General features: G+C 43.2%; 1 protein-coding gene across 4 annotated transcripts in view; it reads right to left on the reverse strand.

Annotated features, from left to right (window-relative positions):
• The window catches only part of TANGO2 (transport and golgi organization 2 homolog), a 121,532-nt gene that overhangs the window by 67,083 nt on the left and 31,401 nt on the right, over positions 1-23,048 (reverse strand). For all 4 annotated transcript variants that reach the window (XM_069961068.1, XM_069961070.1, XM_069961071.1 and 1 more), the window contains one exon: positions 21,328-21,465. In XM_069961068.1, coding sequence (XP_069817169.1) covers positions 21,328-21,383 — 56 coding nt within the window. In that variant the 5' untranslated portion in view covers positions 21,384-21,465. The remainder of the gene's footprint in view (positions 1-21,327; positions 21,466-23,048) is intronic.

Raw genomic sequence — 23,048 nt, forward strand, 5'->3', positions numbered from 1 at the left:
TAATCAGGAGTGCCTTAGGCAACTAGCAGATGAAAACACCTACACTAAACTAAAATTTGACCCTACAACAATATATCAATCCGAATTAAAATCTTTATGTGATCGAGCACTAGAGGAAGGGATCCTAAACGATAGAGAATATAGTTTTATAGTAAACACACCAGCACGACTCCCTGTGTTCTATTGCCTACCCAAGGTACACAAACACCCAACTCAACCACCAGGTCGTCCCATAATCTCGGGCATAGGTTCAATCACCTCCAACCTTTCACAATATATAGATAAACTCCTACAACCCTATGTAAAGAAGACACCATATTACTTACGAGACACGACAGATACTATTAAACTATTAGAACAATTTGCTTGGAGTACCAACCACATTATGGCAACAATGGATGTCAGTTCCCTCTATACCATCATAGAACACGAGCGTGGGATAGAGGCAGTTAGGAGCCATCTGGAGAATAGCGATATGAAATCTGACCAGATACAACTAGTATTAGAGTTCATTCTTTATATTTTGAGACATAATTACTTCTACTTTGAGGGGGACTACTATGTCCAGCGAACAGGTACCGCCATGGGCACCAGGTTCGCGCCCAGTTTTGCCAACCTATTCATGGCCTCCTGGGAAGAAACAGCTGTCACCCCTAAGCTGGGTGCGGACCTGGTCCTATGGCGGAGATATATAGACGATATTGTCCTTATATGGAATGGGACCCAGAATGATCTAGAGACTTATATAAATGAACTCAACGACAACGTATGGAACATAAAATTAACCCCAGTAATCAGTAAAACCGAAATTGAATTTCTTGACCTCCACATTTTGGCATCTGAAGAAGGTCTGGAATGCCAGACCTTCCAGAAAGCTACTGCAAGAAACAGTTACATTCTCTATAACAGCTGCCATCTTCCAAGATGGCTAATGAATGTCCCTGGAGGTCAATTTAGGCGACTAAAAAGAAATTGTACAAGAACTGAGCAGTTTGAGATAGAAGCCAAGCAAATGACAGCACGATTCCAAGAAAAGAATTATCCAGCTAATATCCTATCTAATTCATTATCTAAAGTCAGAGAACTAGATAGACAATCATTCTTTGATCCCATTGACAGAATCCCTACAGAAAGAACAGACTCCATTATCCTTCCCTTCAACACTGACCATAAGAAAATTGTAAGACTCTTATCCAAAAGCTGGCATCTAATCCAAAGAGACAAAACAGTAGGACCCCTTCTCCCATCAAGACCCCCAGTAGTTTACACTAGAGCCCCGAACCTAGGGATTCAGGTGGCACCAACCGTATCCAGGACAGCATCTCAAACAACATCTAGCAGAACTTGGTTGGAAACCCCGGGATTTCATAAATGTGGCACCTGTTTGGGTTGTAAAAGTACTAATACTCCCAGACATACTTTGAGGGTCAACTCCACTTCGAATGAATTTGGAGTTGATATTAAAGAACTTCTGACCTGTAACTCTAGGGGTGTCATCTACATTATTCAGTGTAACTGCCCGAAGCAATATATAGGTCGCACGAAAAGACAGTTGAAGACCAGGATCACCGAGCACATCAGAAACATCAAAAAAGGAGAACTGACTCACCCTCTATGATCCCATTTTAAAGAGGTCCATAATTGTGACCCCTCCCAACTATCCTTCACAGCAATCCAAAGTGTTAGAAAAGATTGGAGAGGGGGTGACCATATAAGTAAGATGTCTAGAATAGAATCACAAAGGATATTTGAGTTTGATAGCCTTGAACCCAGAGGCTTGAATGCAGAAATGGAGCTCTTTGGTTTTCTGTGACTGGTGTTGTGTGATTGTCCCCTTCCATCCCTTTGTGACCGGTGTCCCTGTCCTGGCGGCCTCTGTGTCATGGCTGGCTACGTGCCAGGCCGTTTTTCACGGCGCCGGAGCCGTCCCTGCCACTTGGGCCACGGATCCTGAGATACCCGGGTCACTTTTCGCGATATATGGGATATACCCTATGGAGTGGGTATTTATGAGTAAATTTATTATGATTTACGGTCACATGTAGTGGTCTAACTTGCCCACGTTATGCGAGGATGAGGATACTTATATCAGAAAATTTGGTAAACATTGCATGGGTTAGTTACTCTCTACAGCATAACAATATTGCATACTCTCATTCACTTAATCGGTCTTTTACCTCAAATCTTTCTCTTTTGTATATTTATCCCTATACCCCGATCTTTTACCTTTTGTATCTCTCCTTTTTCGTGTTTTTTGTGTTTAGCCCCTGTTCACACATGCTGCGTTTGTAATGCGTTTTCTAGAATGTATTAATACAGCAATAATAACAATCCAACCAGACGCTGTTGAGTGTTTTACCATTGCACCCTTGTAACCTGCAGTTTACAACGTTCATAAGAATATATGTCAGAAGAACTCTTGAGTATGCATAGAATATACGGAAAATGGGTTTCTATGCGGATCGCAAAAGATGGTCTGAAATACCCAAATCCAGTCCTGAGTTTCTTCTGGATATCACATGATCAATCAGTAACTGATGGTCTGAAATACCCAAATCCAGTCCTAAGTTTCTTCTGGATATCACATGATCAATCACATGATCAGTCAGTAACTGACTACAAATATCCCACTAAATGGGCCTGCAAAGACTAGCATCATCGCCACTGACGAAGAGGTTAAACATTGAGAACCTTGAAACGCGTATGGCAATTATACAGACTAATGCTACATCAGATTAGTTATTGTGATTTTAAACCGAACATTATTTTTTCTCATTTTTTTTTTTTTTTTTTTTAATTATTATTATTATTTTTTATTTTTCTTTTCTTTTCCCTTTTTTTGGGACCTACTCTTGACCCATTGTCCCTCTGGGGGGCCCCCCGATTGTATTGTACCATCTGGACACTTGCCATTTGGAATACCACAACCATCTTTACCACCCTGTCCCGGACGGAGTCATCTGTGACGAGATCGAGGCTGTACCATCGCGCGCGAAGGTATCCTCAGAACCACGAGGACGCGCTGCGGGATCGCTACACTAGCCGCTAACCTCATTCGGCCGTTGCGAGCTGATAGCAGAGAGGGAAGAAGCGATACCACCAGCCACCTCGGGACGGGTGAGAGGCGCTACAAACGCCATAAGTTTGTGTCTGATATCACTGTTTGCGTAAAATATCATTACTGATCTAACAAAGCAGACCATACTTTGATGACTCGGGAGGACTATTAGTCTAAAAGGGTGTCTGTAAAACACGTTATAAAAGACTATCAGTCCGAGTCTTGATATGTACCTGGAAGGACTACAAGTCCAAGACCACCCTCTAAACTGAACTGCAACTAGAGTGGAATTAGTAGCTTACAATTAAAGGTATAAGCAATATTACTTCGCAACCGGCCGGCACCCAGCGGTACCGCTCATTTTAAAGAGACCCTTTTTTTTTTTTTTTTTTTTTTGACTCATTTTTCTATTGTTTATTTTTATTTTTTATTTCTATTTATTTATTTATCTGTGTATTGAACCTTTATGTGCATTTATTTAATGTTCCATGTATTAATCCTCATTTTTGATAACTATAGGAATGCGTATATATGTTTTTATCTTCTGTTGATGAATATTTATATCATGCGCTATTTATGATTATATTAAATTAATTTATTACTGTCCAAATCTTGGCCAGATTAGTATATGTTTACGACCTGTACAGGTAACCATTTCAACTGGTAAGATAGGAATGTTGTGGTTTAGAGGACTAAAAAAACTTTATGTACTTCCGATTTCCTCACTCGCTCCTTTCTAGGTAAGGGCATTTTTTAGTTTAACCTCGACCTATACAGCGATAATTGTGAGCTGCACCAATATATTATATTAATGTTCTCTTTATTGTCATGTATTGGCACAGTGTCATTCCTGTACTGCTCTATCCATCTAACACAGCCTGTGATCTCTACCCTGCAAAATCTGTCCAATACGGATTCCCATCTCTCACTACGTAGTACACAGCCTACTATCCACCCTAGACTCTGAGTTGTCCCTTCTTTTTAATAGCTTGTTCTGCCATCTACAACTCCTCCCTTGCTGAGTATTGAGGACTACTGTGCATGTGCACATAATGTAAAAGACTAGTGTGTAGTGCTCAGTGTCCTCGATATTCATGAGGATATGAAGAGAACAGCTGCACACAATGATGTGATACATCATTCTGGTCACAAGGCTATGCTGCCTTCAGATAGGACAGCATAAACCTAGTGCCAGAGTCTCTTATAAATCTGCTATTATAGTGCCACATATGTAAAAGTTTTTTTTATTATTATTATTATTATTATTATTACATTTTTGGATGACAGACTAACTCTATATATTCACACTGAATTTGATGCATGCAGATCACTGTACGATCTCTAGAATCTGTAAAAGCATGCATGTGCACATAATGGAAAAGACTAGTGTTTAGTGCTCAGTGTCCTCGATATTCATGAGGATATGAAGAGAACAGCTGCACACAATGATGTGATAGGACAGCATAAACCTAGTGCCAGAGTCTCTTATAAATCTGCTATTATAGTGCCACATATGTAAAAGTTTTTTTTTTTTTTATTATATTTTTCGATGACAGACTAAATCTATATATTCACACTGAATTTGATGCATGCAGATCACTGTACGACCTCTAGAATCTGTAAAAGCATGCATGTGGGGGCGCCTGTGCACTATGGTCCCTACTAGTACCTTGCTGTACCTGACTACCCTCCTGTCTGCTTCAGAGGTTGGGCCCTACAATCTCTCGTTTCGGTCAAGGGTGCACTACCTACGGGGTATTACAGGGTGTGTGTGTGTGTGTGTGTGTGTGTGTGCAAACAATCTATAGCCCAGGCTAGGAAACAGCAACCTTGTGATGTCTCTGACACCACACATAGATTTCTATATGATTAACCAAAGACATGCTGCGTGACGGAGAAACCGAAAAAATTCTATGAACAGATCTGGAGACCATGGTAGGACGCATACATCCTCCTCCTAGATGTCCTTTTACTGACAGTAATTGACCCCTTCCTCGCTATTTGTGTGACTCCTTGTCTTGTCTTTCTTTCAGCCCACACCTGCTGTTACCTTCAAGCCCTAATCTACTTGTTGCTATGGTTTAGTGGTTGAGATTATGCCTCCTGCTTGTTATATTATGTGAGCAGACAATGAGGGAGGTAAACAATGTGCCACATTTATCACAGTGCTTCAGGCTGAAGATCAGGCATATTTTTAGACTGTCTTGTCTAACGCTCCATTAACACGTTTCGTAGACCCATAGCTATGGACAGCCCTACGGATGTGTATCTGTAGTCGTCTGCAATCCATGGAGCCCTAGTGCCAGAGATGCGGCCCCATAATAGGTACAGAAGGTCCATGTCGGGGGCCAATGCTCCGCACGCGTTCCGTTCCTCACTGGGAACCTCCTCAGGGGTTCCCCTAAGGAAGTTCCCAGTGAAGAACGGACCGCGTGGGGAGCAGTGGACCCCGACATGGACCTTCTGGTTGTTTGCTAATATTTTGGTCATTTTCTGGTTATACCTGCCCTTGCATGTTTTTCACATTTTTTTCATCATCATTATTTACAGTAGTGGGGCATAGTTATCACGTCAGATTTATTGGTTAGATATGGTCCTTGCTAATTTTTGCTCGTCTGAGGGTCCTGGGGATAAGTAGTGTGGCTCCCTTGATGTATTTTTTTTGTTTGTTTTAGATGTTTTTAACTGTTTATGTCTCAATGTGATGTTTGTTACTTCGATTTATTTGAAATAAAGATACATATTTTCTTCTTTATTTGTTTGGGGTACCAGTGAGTATATATGACAGGCCTTTCTTATCTTTTTTGTCGGGAACAAGGCAAGTGTGCCACTTTTTTTGGCTGCCGACATGTCATTTCTTTTATTGGAGAGGCGTGGAGAAAGTAGGCGCGCAAGGCTCCCATTGAAAGCGATAGCAGGCAGGATTCGGCGCGGAACCTGCGGGCAGAGGATCCGAGTGGATCTCCATGCCAATTCCGTAGTGTGAACAGGCCCTAAAGGGAATGTATCATTCTGTAGTGTGAACAGGCCCTTAAAGGGAACCGTTCACCATGAAAATTCTACCTAATCTATTGACATCATGTTATAGAACAGGAGGAACTGAGCAGATTGATACATATCTTTATGGGAAAAGATTCAGTATAACCTGTAATTTGATTAAAATCTCTGATGGTTCCATGTTAAAGTCCAGTCCATTGAGCGACACCGCCCACTGGACTCCTTATCACAGAATGATCAGGGATTTCAATCAACATGTAACAAGTTATACTGAATCTTGTCCTATAAAGATATATATCAATCCGTTCAGCTCTTTCTGCTCTATAACATGATGCTAATTGCTTAAATAGCATTGTTTTAGTGACAGGTTCCCTTTAACATAGTGCTATGGTCAAACAAACAAACGGTTAAATGAAACAGTTTTACTATTGTTACTGCCGAATATACGGTACTGGTACATAAATGTATTAAACAGAGAGGACTTGCTCTTACATTCATTTATACAAAAGAAAAGCAAACATCTAAAAAGAAGGACAGCATTGCTATAGCAATACAGCATAATCTATTATATATTGTGATGGATACAGTCATTGCTGTCTAGCTTTTAGCCAAACGAGTCTAATATATTTTGATCCATGATATAATCAGCTAATTTCTAGCTTTTGAAGTTGTGAGCTGGAAACTCTTGTGATTGCCGGGCTTACATGGGATGTGCTTTATCTGTCTCTGGGCGAATTGATAAAGAAGTCAGTTCTAGCATTTGTTTGAACACAGGCAAAACGCTGACCTCCTGTTAGGAAGGAGCAGGGTGCCAGCAATGAGCGGAGATAAAAGGATGTTCAAAGGGTCTTAGAAGAGGATGAGTGACATAATGGATGTAACTACGGCTCTGCCGAGTGGATTGCAGCAATGCAGTATGTAGAGAACAGCCGGATAGATAGGCGACGGCTTCTCTAACTCACAAAATAGCCGTAATTCTGTGCTATTAGGGACCGAGTCCTTTCCAATGTTGCACACATAGTATACCGTCATAACATAAAAGTAACATATAGTACACTATAGGTTCCAGAGTTTATAGAAAGATCTCGTATAATAACAGAAAATGCACCGTGTATTAATGTTCATTTTTGTTGAGTTAATATAACAAAGAAAAACTGGAGACGAAATGTTAGGAAAGCTCAGTAAATTTAGTGTTATCGTGTTTCCACCAAAATAGGACAGTGTCTTATAGTAATTTTTGCTCCCAAAGCGCTAGGTCTTATTTTCAGGGGATGTCTTATTTGTCCATGAAGAAGAATTCACGTCACATGCACAGCAGGGATAGAGGGTATAGGGTAAGCCACCAGGGGGAGCTTACCACAGCAGGGACAGTGTACGGTATAGGGTATAGCGGCTTCCGGCCACCAGTGGGAGCTCACGACAGCCCACTCGTACAGCACAGCAGGGACAGTGTACAGTATGGCGGCAGGCTACAGAATAATGGCAGACTGTGTGCAGCTCTGTATCTGTAGAGGACAATGGGGATGGCAGCAGGCAACGGGCCTCTTGCCTGTACATTTACTAGTGACAGCCGCAAAAGTGAACATTGGGGTTGGCGGCAGGTGACGGTCTTCATGTCCTGTATGCAGCTGCTCTGCAATGGATAGTGAAGGTAGGGGACAGCGGTGGCGAGCTAAAAAGAATCCCAGCTGCATGCCCTGGTGTTCGGTTCAGCGGCCATGCTTCCAAACAAAAACTTTTCTAGGTCTTACTTTCAGGGAGGCCTTATATTTAGCAGTTCAGCAAAACCTCAACTAGGTTTTGTTTTCTGGGGATGGAAGGTTGTAGAACAGGTCAAGACTGTCATACATAAAATCTATTGTACAAAATTCTGGAATAAGGACATGACCTATATATTCCAGAATTTAATCTGGCTAGTCATTGCTTATTTTAGGCTATGTTCCCTAAACGTCTTTTTAGGTGAAATAACGGCCATTATTTTATCATGATCATTATTAACCTCTTAAGGACCCATGACGTACCGACACGTCATGGATCACTGTCACTTAAGGACCCATGACGTACCGGTACGTCCGCCCTTTAAACGGGCGCCGCGGCCGGCCGGGTCCCGATCGGGGGAGATAGCCTGCTATAATACATAGCAGGCCATCTCTCCCTGTCGGCATGGAGGGTTGTTAACCCCCCCCATGCCGACGATCGCCGCTATTGGCTGATAAGCCCATAGCGGCGATCGGAACCTTTCCGGGCCATCGGTGGCCCGATGACCCGGAAAAAAATGGCGGTCGGTGCTGTCCGAGGACGGCACCGACCGCCATTACTGTAAAAAGTAATGGTGGTCACGGTACCACCGTCCCGATCGCCGTGAACGGCCGGCCAGCCGGCCGGCCGTTCACGGCGATCAAAGTCCCCACAAGTAATAAATACCTGCTCCGGACCCCTCAGCTAGGTAGCTGAGGGGTCCAGAGCAGGTATTTGTACATTACTCACCTGTCCCGGGGTCCTGATCGGCGTCTTCCGGGTTCCCGGCGTCCTCTTCATCTTGTCGGGACTTCGGCTTCTTCCGTGAGTCCCGATCGGCTTGTTCCGGCTCCAGCGTCGTCTTTTTTCGTATTTTTCCGGCTCCAGCGTCGTCTATTTTCGGATCTTGCGCTCTGCTGCCCCCTAGCGGCTGATAAGTGTAATACACGTATCAGCCACTACAGGGATGTTCAGAATGTAGTAAAAAAAAAAAAAATTTTCCCAATTTTTTTTTTTTCTATTTTCCGCACCCTATCGCCGCTGAGTGTTGATCAGCATCGCACGAAAGTGCGCTGCTAATCAGCAACTCCTCCTTTTTGGCGTAGGGTGTTTTTTTTCTATATTCTACTGCCACGGTCTGCTGATAAGTGCCGAACATAAGTGCGGCATTTATCAGCAACACCATTTTTGGCGTAGGTTTTTTTTGTATACTTACTGTAAAAAACACGTAAAAAAACACTACATTACACCACACTACATTGAATAAAGTTTTACACTACACCACTACATACCCTATATACCAATCCCCATATAAAGATGGCCCCCAGGGTGTTTTCGGTATCGGACGCATACGTTATTATTGCCCCCGACACCGAAACAGCCAGTGAGGATGAATGGGGGGTCCTTTGTTCCTCCATTCACCCTCATCCTCCTCATCATCCAGTGACGTGTCTGGGGGTAGCGTAGCGTACGCTGCCCCCCAGACACGTCTTTTCTGCCAGTACCGTCCCAATAAGAGATCACAGTATGGTGTGAAATTCTACAAACTCTGTGAGAGTACCTCAGGGTACACTTACAGATTTAGGGTACGTGCACACTGCGGAATCGCGAAGGATAACCCTTCGTGCATTCCGCAGCTGGCACCCGCCGGCGGACTGATGCGGGCGCGTGTCTCCGCCCGTGTCATAGACTCCATTCTATGCACGGGCGGATTCCATCGTCCATCCAAAGAATGAACACGTTGGACGGAGAGCGGAATCCGCCCGTGCATAGAATGGAGTCTATGACACGGACGGAGACGTGCGCCTGCATCAGTCCGCCGGCGGGTGCCAACTGCGGAATGCACAAAGGGTTATCCTTCGCGATTCCGCAGTGTGCACGTACCCTTAGAGTGTATGTAGGAAGGGACACTCGAATCCAGCCCCCAGATGCCCACTCCCCCCCCCATCCTCGGAGTTAGTGGGGACATCGTCCGGGAACTGATCTTCCCACTGCTGGATAAAGGTCACCACCACCTGTACGGGATAACTTTTATACCAGCACCCCCTCTTCTGGTCCCTCGCTGCCTGAGCTACTGTAGCTTGCGGCACGATCCGAACATATCAGAAGTAGTAATAAAGCCATAATATTTAGCAGCCATGGAGCGGACCCAGCGCTTCTGGATATGAAGGACCCCGTATCGCACCAGGACAACATTTTCCTGGTGACGTCCCCCACACTGGAAAACAGGAGACCAGAAGAAGTGCAGAGTGTGGGGTAACAGGGGGATCAGGAAGGACACCATTTTCCAGTGTGACACCTGTCCTGATCCCCCCGGCCTCTGCATACTGGATCGCTCCAAGGCGTACCACACGTCACTGGGGTTCTACATTATCTAAATTCTGTCCCTTATTCCTATTTCAGGGGTCACGTTGATCCAGGGATTATTCTGATCGCCATTATGGAGTCGGGAAGGAATTTTTCCCTTGTGATGAGGCTACTGTCGTCTGCCTCACGAGGGGTTTTTGCCTTCCTCTGGATCAACACAGGTTGAGTTTGATGGACACCTGTCATTTCCAACCTTATAAACTAATAATTGACCTAATACCCCCATATAAATTAGAATTGTCCCTTTTCCACAGCTAAGTAGGTATGGCCGCCATTCCCATTAGAGGATGCCATGATGCAATTACAAAGCCTCTGAGCGGCCAGGACAGTAGAAACCCCCCACAAGTGACCCCATTCTGGAAACTACACCCCATAAGGAATCTAACAAGTGGGGCAGCGGGTATATGGCCCCCTGGTGACGGCCACATTTGGGACGTGAAAATGAAAAAAATGGTATTTTTTATTTTCACGGCACATGTTCTACACATGTGCCCATCACTAGTGGGGTCCATATGCTCACTGCACCCCTTGTTAGATTCCTTATGGGGTGTAGTTTCCAGAATTGGGTCACTTGTGGGGGGTTTCTACTGTTCTGGCAGCACAGGAGCTTTGTAATTGCGACATGGCCTCCATCCCCCATTCCAGCCTCTAAATGGTGCTCTGTCCCTTTGGTGGCTTGCCCTGTTCCCATATGGCACATTATGTCCACATGTGGGGTATTTTCGTACTCAGGGGAAACTACCCTACACGTTTTGTGTTCATTTTCTTTTTTAACCCCTTGTGGAAATGGAAAAAAATCAAGGCTAGACCAACATTTAGTGTAATTTTTTTTTTAATTTTTACTCTAAATCATTGATCTTGTCTTGATTTTTCCATTTTTACAAGGGGTTAAAAGATAAAAAAAAACACAATGTGTAGAGCAATTTCCCCTGAGTACGGAAATACCCCACATGTGGACATAAAGCGCCATGCGGGTGCAGGGTAAGCCTCCAAAGGGAAGGTGCGCCATTTGGTTTTTGAAGGCTGGATTTGGATGGAATGGATTTCGAGGGGCCATGTTGCATTCAAAAGGCCCCTGTGTTGCCAAGACAGTTAAACCCCCCACAAGTGACCCTATTATGGAAACTACACCCCTCAAGGAATGTAACAAGGGGTGTAGTCAGCATATGGACCCCACTGGTGACGGGCACAAATGTGGAACAATGTGGCGTGAAAATGAAATATTAAATTTTTTACACTATAATGTTGGTCTAGCCTTGAATTTATCATTTTCACAAGGGGTTAAAAGAGAAAAAAAAACACAAAATGTGTAGAGCAATTTCCCCCGAGTCCGTAAATACCCCACATGTGGACATAAAGCGCCATGTGGGCGCAGGGCAAGCCTCTGAAGGGAAGGAGCGCCATTTGGATTTTAGAGGTTGGATTTGGCTAGAATGGATGATGAACGCCATGTCGCATTTACAGAGCCCTCGTGCTGCCAAAACACTGTAAACCTCCCACAAGTGACCCCATTCTGGAAACTACACCCCTCAAGGAATCTAACAAGGGGTGCAGTGAGGATATGGACCCCTGGATGACGGGCACATTTGTGCCATGAAAGTGAAAAAATGAAAATTTTCACTTTCACGTCACATTTTTCCACATTTGTGCCCGTCACCAGTGGGGTCCATATGCTCACTGCACCCCTTGTTAGATTCCTTGAGGGGTGTAGTTTCCAGAATGGGGTCACTTGTGGGGGGTTTCCAGTGTCTTGGCAGCACGAGGGCTCTGTAAATGCGACATGGCCCTTGAAATCCATTCCAGTGAAATCCAGCTTCCAAAAGCCAATTGGCGCTCCTTCCCTTTGGAGGCTCGTCCTGCGCCCGCTTGGCACTTTATGTCCACATGTGGGGTATTTCCGTACTCGGGAGAAACTGCGCTACATGTTTTGTGTTTTTTTTTTCCTTTTATCCCTTTGTGAAAATGAAAAATTGAAGGCTAGAACAACATTTTAGTGTAAAAAATACTTTAGTCTTTTTTCAAGCCATATTGTTTGGAAAATCTGTGAAGCACCTGTGGGGTCCAGATGCTCACCGCACCCCTTGTTACATTCCTTGAGGGGTGTAGTTTTCTAAATGGTGTCCCTTTAGGGGTGTTTTTTAGGTTTTGGCACCCCAGAGCCTCTGCCAACCTGAAGTGGTACAGTCAAAAATGACCAAAAATAACGGAGCCATTGAAATTCACTAGGCGCTCCCTTATATCTGAGGCTTGTGGTTGCGTCAAATAGCGCAATAGGGCCACATATGGGGTATTTCTATAAACTGCAGAAACGGGGCAATCAATATTGGGGTGCATTTCTCTGGTAATAGGTTTATAATTATGAAAAATATTGGATTACAATAAAATCTCTGCACAGAAAATTAAAATTTTCAAATTTCTTACACACTTGGCTTTTATTTCTGTGACTCCCCTAAAGGGTTAAAAAACTTTCTGGATGTGCTTTTGCAGAGTTTAGGGGGTGCAGTTTCTGAAATGGGGTGCTTCGTGGGGCTTTCTAACACACAGTCCCCTCAAATACACTTTAAACCTGAACAGTTCCCTAAAAATATCTGATTTTGAAATTTTACAGAAAATTTGGAAATTTGCTGCTAATGTTTTAAGCTTCCTATTGTCTAAAAAAAATGAAATATAGTTTAATAAATGCCGCCAACATAAAGTAGACATGTTGCTAATGCTATTTAATATATAATTTATGTGGTATAACCACTTTCTGTATAAGCAGAAAAGTTTTAAAGTTGGAAAAATGCATTTTTTCACAATTTTTCACGCTATTTTGGGTTTTTTCATAAAGATTCGTTATAAGTATCGACTCCAATTTACAAGAAATGTGAAGTACAATATGTCACGAGAAAACAATCTCAGAATCAGCCGGATAGGTAAAAGCATCCCGAAGTTATTAATGAATAAAGTGACACTGGTCAAATTCATAAAATTTGCTCCGGTCCTTAAGGCCATTTCAGGCCCGGTCCTTAAGGGGTTAACAGCCGTCATTATTGAAAAAAATGCATGTTTTTCATCTAAAAAAGAGGTTGTGGTGACATAACGTCTTAACGTAGGGCCATGCTGCGTTTTTACAGTCCGTTTCACGTATCTGTTAAATGGAAAAAACGAATGCATAAATAACACTTGTTGTTTTCAAATTACTGATGTTATTTGGGCACAAAATGACAGCAGCGGAAAAAAAAAAAAAAAAAAAAAAAACCCAGGCATCATACGGCCAAAGAAAGACACTCTTTTGTGGTAGCCAGAAACTGCATTATTAGTATTTCCCAAACGTCACATGCAATATGCATTATTTTCTGAATACACTGATATTACCATAATCTGCAATTCTATCATACTGGGCAGGCTTGAATAAAAGGACATTTGGATGCTACCATGTTTTCCCAAAATAAGACAGTGCCTTATATTAATATTTCCTCTCAAAGATGCACTAGGTCTTATTTTCAGGAGATGTCTTATTTTTCCATGAAGAACTCATATGTCACATACACAGCAGGGACAGAGGGTATTGTATTGTGGCTTCCAGCCACCAGGGGGAGCTCACCACAGCACGCTCGTACAGCACAGCAGGGACAACTACGTTATGGCGGCAGGCGATGGGATGACAGCATATTGTGTTCAGCTCTACATCTGGCAGCAGGTAATAGTGGCTCTTGATGCCTTGCCTGCACATTTACAAGTGACAGCCGCGGAAGGGAACATTGGGGTTGGGGGCAGTTGACGGTCTTCATGTCCTGCATGCAGCTGCTCTGGAACGGACAGTGAAGATAGGGGACAACAGCAACGGGCTAAAAAGAATCCTAGTTGCCTGCCATGGTGTTTTGTTCGGCGGCCATGCTTCCAAACAAAAAGTTTGCTAGGTCTTACTTTCAGGGGAGGCCTTATATTTAGCAAATCAGCAAAACTTCTACTAAGTCTTATTTTCAGGGGAAGCAGGGTAAGTACACATTATGGAGTTTCTCAAAATACTTAATTCTTTGGCATCTATGTACAATCTAGTTCCATAAAGTACCAGCAAATGTAACTTACAAATACACGTCAGTTTTCCTGGCGGTTCTGCTCATGTGTGTTAATAAACACATGTGAAAAGTAACATCTTTTGCTTACAAAGCTGAAAATCGATGTGCACAGTCCACAATATAACCGGAACCTAATTTATTACAGTACTGGGAGATCTCGGCCATTGCTAATCTGCTAACCGCTAATGAGGGGGAAACGTGAGACTGACAGATAGACAACGTATGCAGAAAACACAGGTGGCTAAAAGGGCAAACACAGTGATTTTATGAGACGGACAATGTTCCTCAGCAATTTCTCATTTTTTTAATTATTGAAAGGATTCGCTTGTTATCAGATAATTTCCCCTCATCTCTTATTCCCCATTATTCCAAAAGTAATTATAAGAAAACCATTCTGCATGAAGCTCCATGTTGCTGTAAATAATGAACTACAGAAACTATTGACCTGACTTGTGTTATCGCTAATACGTTATGGGCTTCATCTCAATTAAGGGTTTAGTTCTCTTTCTCCGGTACAAATTATCGCTAACTTTGTTCCTTCCAAGATACAGAAATAAAAACAAGATTTGTTTGGTTGCAAAGACTGCCGAGCCACAGACAGTTCCTGGAGAAATCTTTCTATACGGGAAGAATAAATATACAGCGCATGCAGAAGCTATTTACATCTACGTTAACAAAAGGAGACAATTATATAAGAAAAGAAGAAGGCTTTTCTACCACATTGACAGATTTTTTAAATAATGTTATAAATGAAGCTTTGAGGGAAAATTAGACATTTTTATAAATATGGTGAAATCAGTGACAGAAGCAGTAGTTACCAGGCAAGGATTCTACAATTCCAATATTTTAAAGGGGTACTCGGGCAAAAATTCTGTTTAAATCAACTGGAGACAGAAAGTTATATAGATTTGTAATTTAACTCTATTTAAAGGGAATCTGTCAGCTCCCAGGCCCTACCACTGGTGCTGACTGTGTGATGTAGCTGGCAGTCCCCTGTAGCGGTCATAGTATCTTTTTGTAATGTGTCAGTGGAGTGGATTATTTACAGTCTCACATCTCCTACTGTAATGAAGTGTCAAAGAGGAGTTGAGGTTCAGCGTTTGTTCCGCACTCTGGCCACCTCACCACTCCTTCCTTCTTCATGAATAATCAATGCTGCCTGGCCTCCTGCTCACCGAGTATCTGCCAACAGAGGACTGATCAGCAATCAGATATAGTTGAATCTCCTAGCCTGTGGAGGAGCTGTGGTATAGGGGTAAATCCTCTGTCTAGAGACCAGCATGTCTTTCTTTGGTTTGATGGTGAGAGTCAGAGGTGCATATGGTAGGGGACACCCAGGTACCTTGTGTAATGCTTAATATTACTTGTACAGTCTTTTTCATAAACGATAAGCAAAGAGGTTATCATGATTCAGGTGTTCCTTTTGCTATGGTTCTCACCCAAGGGCTGCACATTCCTTCACGTTCCTCTTGCTTGTTTTCTGTGTATAATAGTTGGCCGACATCAGTGCCGCACAGATGTACTTCTATCTATTGTGACTATTATACACAGGAAATGCGTTGATCAAGAGCCTTGGAAGGAATGTGCAGCCCCTGGGTGAGAACCATAGCACAAGGAACACCTGACTCATGGTAACCTCTTTGCTTATTGTTGTTTATGAAAAAGACTGTGCAAGTAATATTAAGCATTACACAAGGTACCCGGATGTCCCCTACCATATGTCCCTCTGACTCTCGCCATCCTGCAAATGGCTTCTTTTTGTACTTATAAAGCTGCAGATAAAAAGTGTTTTCTGATCCCTGCATATGATTTTTGATTAGGCAGATGCTTTACCCCTAGACCACTGCTCCAACACATTTGGCCTCAGAGATTCAACTATATCTGAGTGTTTCTTTGAGACATAACCTGCCTACAGAGGACTGATCTGCAATCAGAGACACTGGCTGACAGCTGAGCGAGCAGGAGGCCGGGTAGCATTGATTATTTATGAAGAAGAGGGAGGAGGAAGGAGTGGTGAGGTGTGCCAGAGTGCAGCACAAACACTGAGCCACAACTCCTCTCTGACTCTTCATTACAGTAGGAGACCTGAGATTGCACGTAATCCACTGCACAGACAATTTCCCAAAAGGTAACATGCTCACTAGGGGACTGCCAGCTACAGCACACTGTCTGCACCTCGGGTAGGTGCTGACAGATTGCCATTAAAAATCTGAAGTCTTCCAGTACTTATCGGCTGCTGCGTGCCCAGCATGAAGTGACATATTCTTTTCAGTCTGACACAGTGCTCTCTGCTGCCACCTCTGTCCATGACAAGAACTGTCCAGAGCAGTCCTGATATAAACTGATTTGAAAGAAAAAAGAATCACTGGAGAACCCCCTTGATTATTTATATAGTGAGCACAGACACACACAGCTATGCACTGTAGTGTAGCATCACTTTAAATTAGTTTAGGTTTAAGATAAACTAACAAACAACTAAACAACTAACAAAATTGAAAAAAGGCAGGTAGGGGGGTTCTACTCTCTATCAGAAAATCCTAAAGGAGAAGTCCCGTCCATTAGTGACCTAAGGGTGCATTTACACAGGCAAATTATCTGAAAGATTCTTTTTAAGCCAAAGCCAGGAACATTTCATAAAGGAAAGACTGAGATTTCTGCTCTTCTTAAATCAATTCCTGGCTTTGGCTTCAAAAATCTGTCAGATAAATCTCTCTGAGTAAAAGCACCCTAAAGCTCAAGTGCAGTTGGGTTACAAAGCAAGACAATAATCACACAAGCGAGACCTCCTCTGAATGACAAAAAGAAACAGGTTTAAGGCAGACTCTTTGAGAAGATAGCCTATGCGACAGGACAGAGGTAAGTATTATTCCTCCACCTGTCATTGATCAGGACCCCTGAGAGATCGCGGCTGCCTGTCATTATCCCCGACTCCTGCGACACTAATGTTAGACATTAAAACCCCTTCATGCCAGGAAGGTCTATACCATGGGGCATCGGCAGCAGAAACTAATATAGCTGTATAGCTTATGTAAAGGGGTTAATAATATTCTTAGATGATATCATATTGTTTATAACTAGGTAGGCATAGACTCACACCGGTACTAGTAGTCAATTACTCTGCTTAGCCTGATGGATTCTAAGTCTTTCTCCATTTTTCTTTTCCCTTTCTGAAGTATTTAAGGTTTTTCCATTTTTTTGCCTCCATTACACGGTCATAATTTAAATACTATACACAAGGCTATGAAATGTAATCAAATGCATGATACTGCTGTATATAAAAAATAATCAGAGAAAACATCTACAGTCAATAAAAAAGGACATATGTCTCATTGAAGGAGCACGGCGGATCTCTCCCATCTTGTGGCTAGCGCTATTCACACATTGTCTGCCCATCTGTTTGGACAGACTCCTTAGTTCACTATTACTTGGCTCAAGCGCACATGTTAGGTGATGTCTGGCCAACATAAAAGACATCTCTCAGCAAGTCTCTGCCCTATAAAAGCTGATCTAGGTGCCCAACGGAGACCTACACCTGTCCGCAATTAAAGTGCATGAATAGACAGATTGTAGCAAGAGAACAAGAAGAGCCATGCTGCAATGTCAAAAGGCAAACCAGCACACCACATACAAACACACAGGTTTTTAATAAATTTTATCTGAAACAAAAATCCTTTGTTCTACATTTTTTTTATAACTTACATAGGAAAAAAAAATACATTCAGGCTATGTTCCCACTTCGGGTACATATTGGGGAAAGTCATCTGTCTTGTTTTAATCCTGATCATTATTCGCGGCCGAAATTATGAGACGGGCGCCGTTCCCTGCTATGTTCCCGAAGTGTGGCCTGTATGTGTATTCATCTCTCACAATTCGAAACAATACAGCTATATAAACAATAAAGAAAAAAAACTATTAATAGTCATTCATCATATTCACTCTAGAATACAATGAACTAAACTTATCAAGCGTTTACGTAGAGCCTTTTACACGCCCGATAATCGGTCAGGAGCGTTGCTAGAAAATAATCGGCCCCATGTTAAAGTGATGGCAATCAGCTGATCATGTCTTTTGAGCAAGCTTTATGAGTTAGGCTGCATTCACACATTCCGTGTTCGGCACGGAACACGGACGTGGAATGCCTGTAACGGACTTCTCCCCCCACCCGGGCAGCATCTGAGGATGCTGCGAGCAGGGGAACTGTAGAGATATGCACCGCGCTGTAAAGAATCAGCCACGCGGCTCTGTCATTACAGCGCGACGCATATCTGTAAAGTATCACAGATGCTGCCCGGGCGGGGGAAGTCCGTTGCATGCATTCCACGTCCGTGTCCCGCGCGGAACACGGACGTGTGAATGCAGCCTAAGAGTGCCTTTACACAGAGAGATTTATCTGACAGATTTTTGAAGCCAAAGCCAGGAATGGATTTGAAAAGAGGAGACATCTCAGTCTTTCCTTTATGACCTGTTTCTTGTTTCTAGTCTGTTCCTGGCTTTGGCTTCAAAAATCTGTCAGATAAATCACTCTGTGTAAAGGCACCCTAAGAGTGATCAGCCACACATCGCCCTGTGTAAACAGGGTTATATGTGGCCTATAACAATAAAGGGAAACGTACAGCACAAATTTGCATGTATCTGTGCTGTCAGTTTCCAGATCACAAGCAGTATATACTTACCATCAGCGCTGCTTGTGATATGGCATGTCTCTCCAGTCCTCCAGTTGTATGTTCAGGCCCCAACTCCTCCGTAATGATTGACAGCAGGAGTAGGTGGAGACTGAAGAAAGAGATGGCAGCCAGAGGACTGGAGAGACATTCCAGATTACAAGCAGCATGGATGGTAAGTATAGACTGCTTTTTATCTGGAAACTGACAGCACAGGAATATACATATCTGTGCTGTCAGTGTCCAGGGTTGCACTAACAATACAAGGATCAATTTGTCACACCATGTTATGCCATCTCACTGACCGGCGCTTATTTGCGCCACCCCCCACCCATCACGACCACCCCCCCCTACGCATCCAACAAATATTTTAGTCTAAAACCTTTAGGCACTGTCCACAACACATCACAGCAATATACTGGAGGTAAACCTTTAGGAGTATTCCCCAATGGACAGCTTTGACGTATGTCATTGTGTATTCATATAGTGATTTATATTGGCTATTGGCTATGTTAAAATCAGCTTTAGCCTGAAAACATTTCAGCATTCCAATATTTTAAAAAGTTCTGGCTCTCAAGACACCGCTCTCTACTTTACAACGAATAATTAGGACTCATAAAAATTTATGACAATTTTCATGCATTAAAAAGGCGTTGTATAAAATGAAATCCATGAATGCATACATAAAAATGGTAGTAAAGACAGTACGGCCCTCATTTACTAAGATTCTCAGGTTTTCAAAAATCCTACACATCAGCGTTTTAGGTTTTCAAAACTATTTTTGTTAATGTGCGCATGCCCGTATTATATTTGTTGGATTTATCACATGACAAAACTAAAACCGACCTTCCCGCCATAGTAAGAATGGCTGAGCTTTAGAATGCAAAACCTGTAAAAAGAAAATGACAGTTTGTTTAATAAATGTGTCAGATATGGCGGGATTTAAAGGGACATGCCCACTTTTTTTTATTTTAAAGCACAAAGTAAGTGGTTTATAGAGATTTTTGTGGCGCAGAGACTAAATATGGTGAAACAAGGAACTGACGGGGAAAAACTAGTAAAAGCTATCAATATGATGACGGAAACACGTTAGTAAATGAAGGCCTATGAGTTGATTCTCAATACCGACAAACACCCAGGGGCGCTAATATACTGTAGTAGGCGCAGTATGAATAATCATGAGAGCAGATATCGATCAGACTAACCTGACTGTGTTGTGCAAAGAATAGGCACAACACTACTGATCCCTGAGGAACCCTGAGGAAGGCGTTAGTACAGAGCCGAAATACGTTGCTCGGTTTCAAGCGTGTGAATAATCGCATGTGAAGAAATATATCTTCAGTATCCAGATGATTCTTTGCCAGTCCTGCACTAAGTCATGTCAAGTGGTTTGATTGTTGGGTTGGAGATAGGCTTACATTAGAAGTCTGACTTATGTGACCCAGAGCCGGGACAGGACTGCACTAAGCGCTTTCTTCTCCCGGCTCGTTCTCATGACCGGTACTGGTCTGAACACTCAGACCTGGACCGACCACAACTTTTAACAGTCCTTATTTTTTTATTTTATAAACGCTGCCCGGTTCCCACGTTCTGCGCCGGTCTGTTCCCAGGCACTAACCCGCCCCAGCGGATTTAATTTTTAATGGAGCTACGTCCCAGAGGGGAGGGAGTTTCGTCACACTGAGGGACGGCGGACCTGCCCCCAGGGCTCCAGGGCGGCTAATGATTGGGAAAACATTTGCGCCGAGCGCAGGAACCTGTCGGCAATATGAACAAAAGGACCACACCACTAGCATCCCCGTGCCAGCGTTGAGTTAAAAAAAAAAATAGTGATGTACCTGATGGTACATTCGCTTTAAAAGTCCTGCCTAGACAACCCCTCTAATAAAACACTGAAGTAGAAAAAAAATACTAGATTTTAAAGAAGCAGTTCAAAAAAATTTTCTAGCCCCGCACCAAACACCCCCCAACCCCCCCCCCGGCGCTGGCGCGTATACTCACCACAGGTGATCAGTGTCCTGCAGCATGGCTTCATTCTGGTCAAATCGGGCGCACACTCACGTCATCCGCTACTGTGACCCCTCTTCTGTCTCCTGTGATTGAATGCCGCAAGTCACGCGCTCCCATAGAGATTGCATGAAAATTGCAGAAAAAGGGGTCACAGCAGCGGATGACGTGAGTGTGCGCCGGATTGGCACCTAAACGAGGCCGCGCCGCAGGACACCGATCACCTGTGGTGAGTATACGCGCCGGCGCCTAATGGGGGGGTTTAATAAAAAAAATTTGTGAACTGCTTCTTTAAACACCCTGGACCGTCTCTATCGATTTATCCATGGTCTAAATTATGAAATTGATATATAAACTAATACGGTTCATTACATATATAATTTATTTCCGTAAAATCGCCCCAGCATCCAACGCATTGTAGTCTGAAAGATTTACGTACCTGTAAGCATTTTTGGAGACTGGGCGGGGATCAAACCTGAAAAAAATGATGCACATGAGGAGCTGCTAGCGGGACACAGAGGTCGTAATGTGTCACTGCGCCGACCAATCACTGGTTCATGGATGATTCCTGAGTTGCCTGCGGACAAAAAGAGAATGAAATATGGAAAACTCAAGCAATAAATACTTCCATACTTTCATTTTAAGCATCACCACCTGCTATTGGAAGGCAAACTTTAAATTTCCCACTGTTCCCATTAGCAACAGTCAATTTTAAAACCAACAGGACCTCGAAGGCACATTTGTCTTAATGAGCTGCATTTATCTAGATCACGCCAACACATTCCGGCAGCTTCAAATGTCACTTAAATGGGAATTTAATATTGTGCTTTACTAAGAGAAACACTGGTGGATGAATAATAACTAATCCAAGAGAGACAAGAAGATTGCAATTTGTATATCAAAGAGGTCTTAAATGGTCTTCTTCGAGACAATTCCAATGAGGATTTGGAGGCCATAAAAAACTAAAGTGAGGGGCAGCACCAAGCAAAAAAAAAAAAAAAGTTAAAATCCAAAAAGACTATACAAGATCGAATGGAGAGCGACAACATCCACTATGTGTGATCCTTTATCGTGCCTAGACAAGCATACACCAGGGATAGGAAACCTTGGCTTTCCAGCTGTTGCAAAACTACAACTCCCATCATGCCTGAACAGCCAAAGTGCTACAGTATGTTTCAAACCACCGGGCCAAGGCTTTCTCCAGTTCTCTTCCTGTGGTTACTGTTCCTGGTCTGGCCCCCTTAGGACTCATGCATGGGCCCATTAAGCAATCTACTGATAGGGTGGGGTCACGCACAGAGAAGTTCCGGAAGATTCCGTTGCTTGCACCTGTTCGCGGCAGCGCGCATCTCTGCCCCTGCCATAGACACCATTCTATGGCCGGGCCGATTCCACCGTACGCCAAAAGAACTGACATGTCAACTGTTTCGGCGGAAGGCGGAATCGGACCGGCCATAGAATGGTGTCTATGGCAGGGGCAGAGATGCACGCCACTGCGAGCAGGTAGGAGTGACGGAATCCGACAGAACTTCTTTGCATGGATTCTGTAGTGTGAATCCACCCATAGGGTCACAACCTGGTACCATCTAGCAGCAGAAGTCTAGCTTCCGTTGCCTGGAGCAGGATAAAGCGTGAGGCTATTTAGACATGCACCCAAGTTTGGCCCTAAGTTAAAGGGGTTATCCAGTGCTACAAAAACATGGCCACTTTCTTTCAGAGATAACACGACTCTTGTCTCCAGTTCAGGTGCGGTTTGCAATTAAGCTCCATTCACTTCAATAGAACAACACCCCACCTAAGCTGGAGACAAGTGTGGGGCTGTCTCTGGAAGAAAATGGTCATGTTTTTGTAGCGTTGGATAACCTCTTTAAGCCGGTTGGATAGCGCACTGGGTTAAAATCTGTTGGTGTATTGACAATGCATAAAAATACAAAGTACACAATACAATAGAGTAAATACAGTTAAAAGGGGTATTCTACTTAGGTAAAATATATATTATAATTATGTCCCCTCCTGGAGACTAACAATCCATTCCATACTTGTTATTATCTATTCAGTCTCCTTCCCGCAGTTCTGAGCTGCTGCTTTCTGCTGAAGAAACAAAAATCTGTTTGTAAGCCGTTCACTCCCCCTTCCGAGACGGCTGATGTTAACAGTGTC

The sequence above is a fragment of the Dendropsophus ebraccatus genome, chromosome 3 (assembly GCF_027789765.1).
Source record: "Dendropsophus ebraccatus isolate aDenEbr1 chromosome 3, aDenEbr1.pat, whole genome shotgun sequence".
Lineage (NCBI taxonomy): Eukaryota > Metazoa > Chordata > Amphibia > Anura > Hylidae > Dendropsophus > Dendropsophus ebraccatus.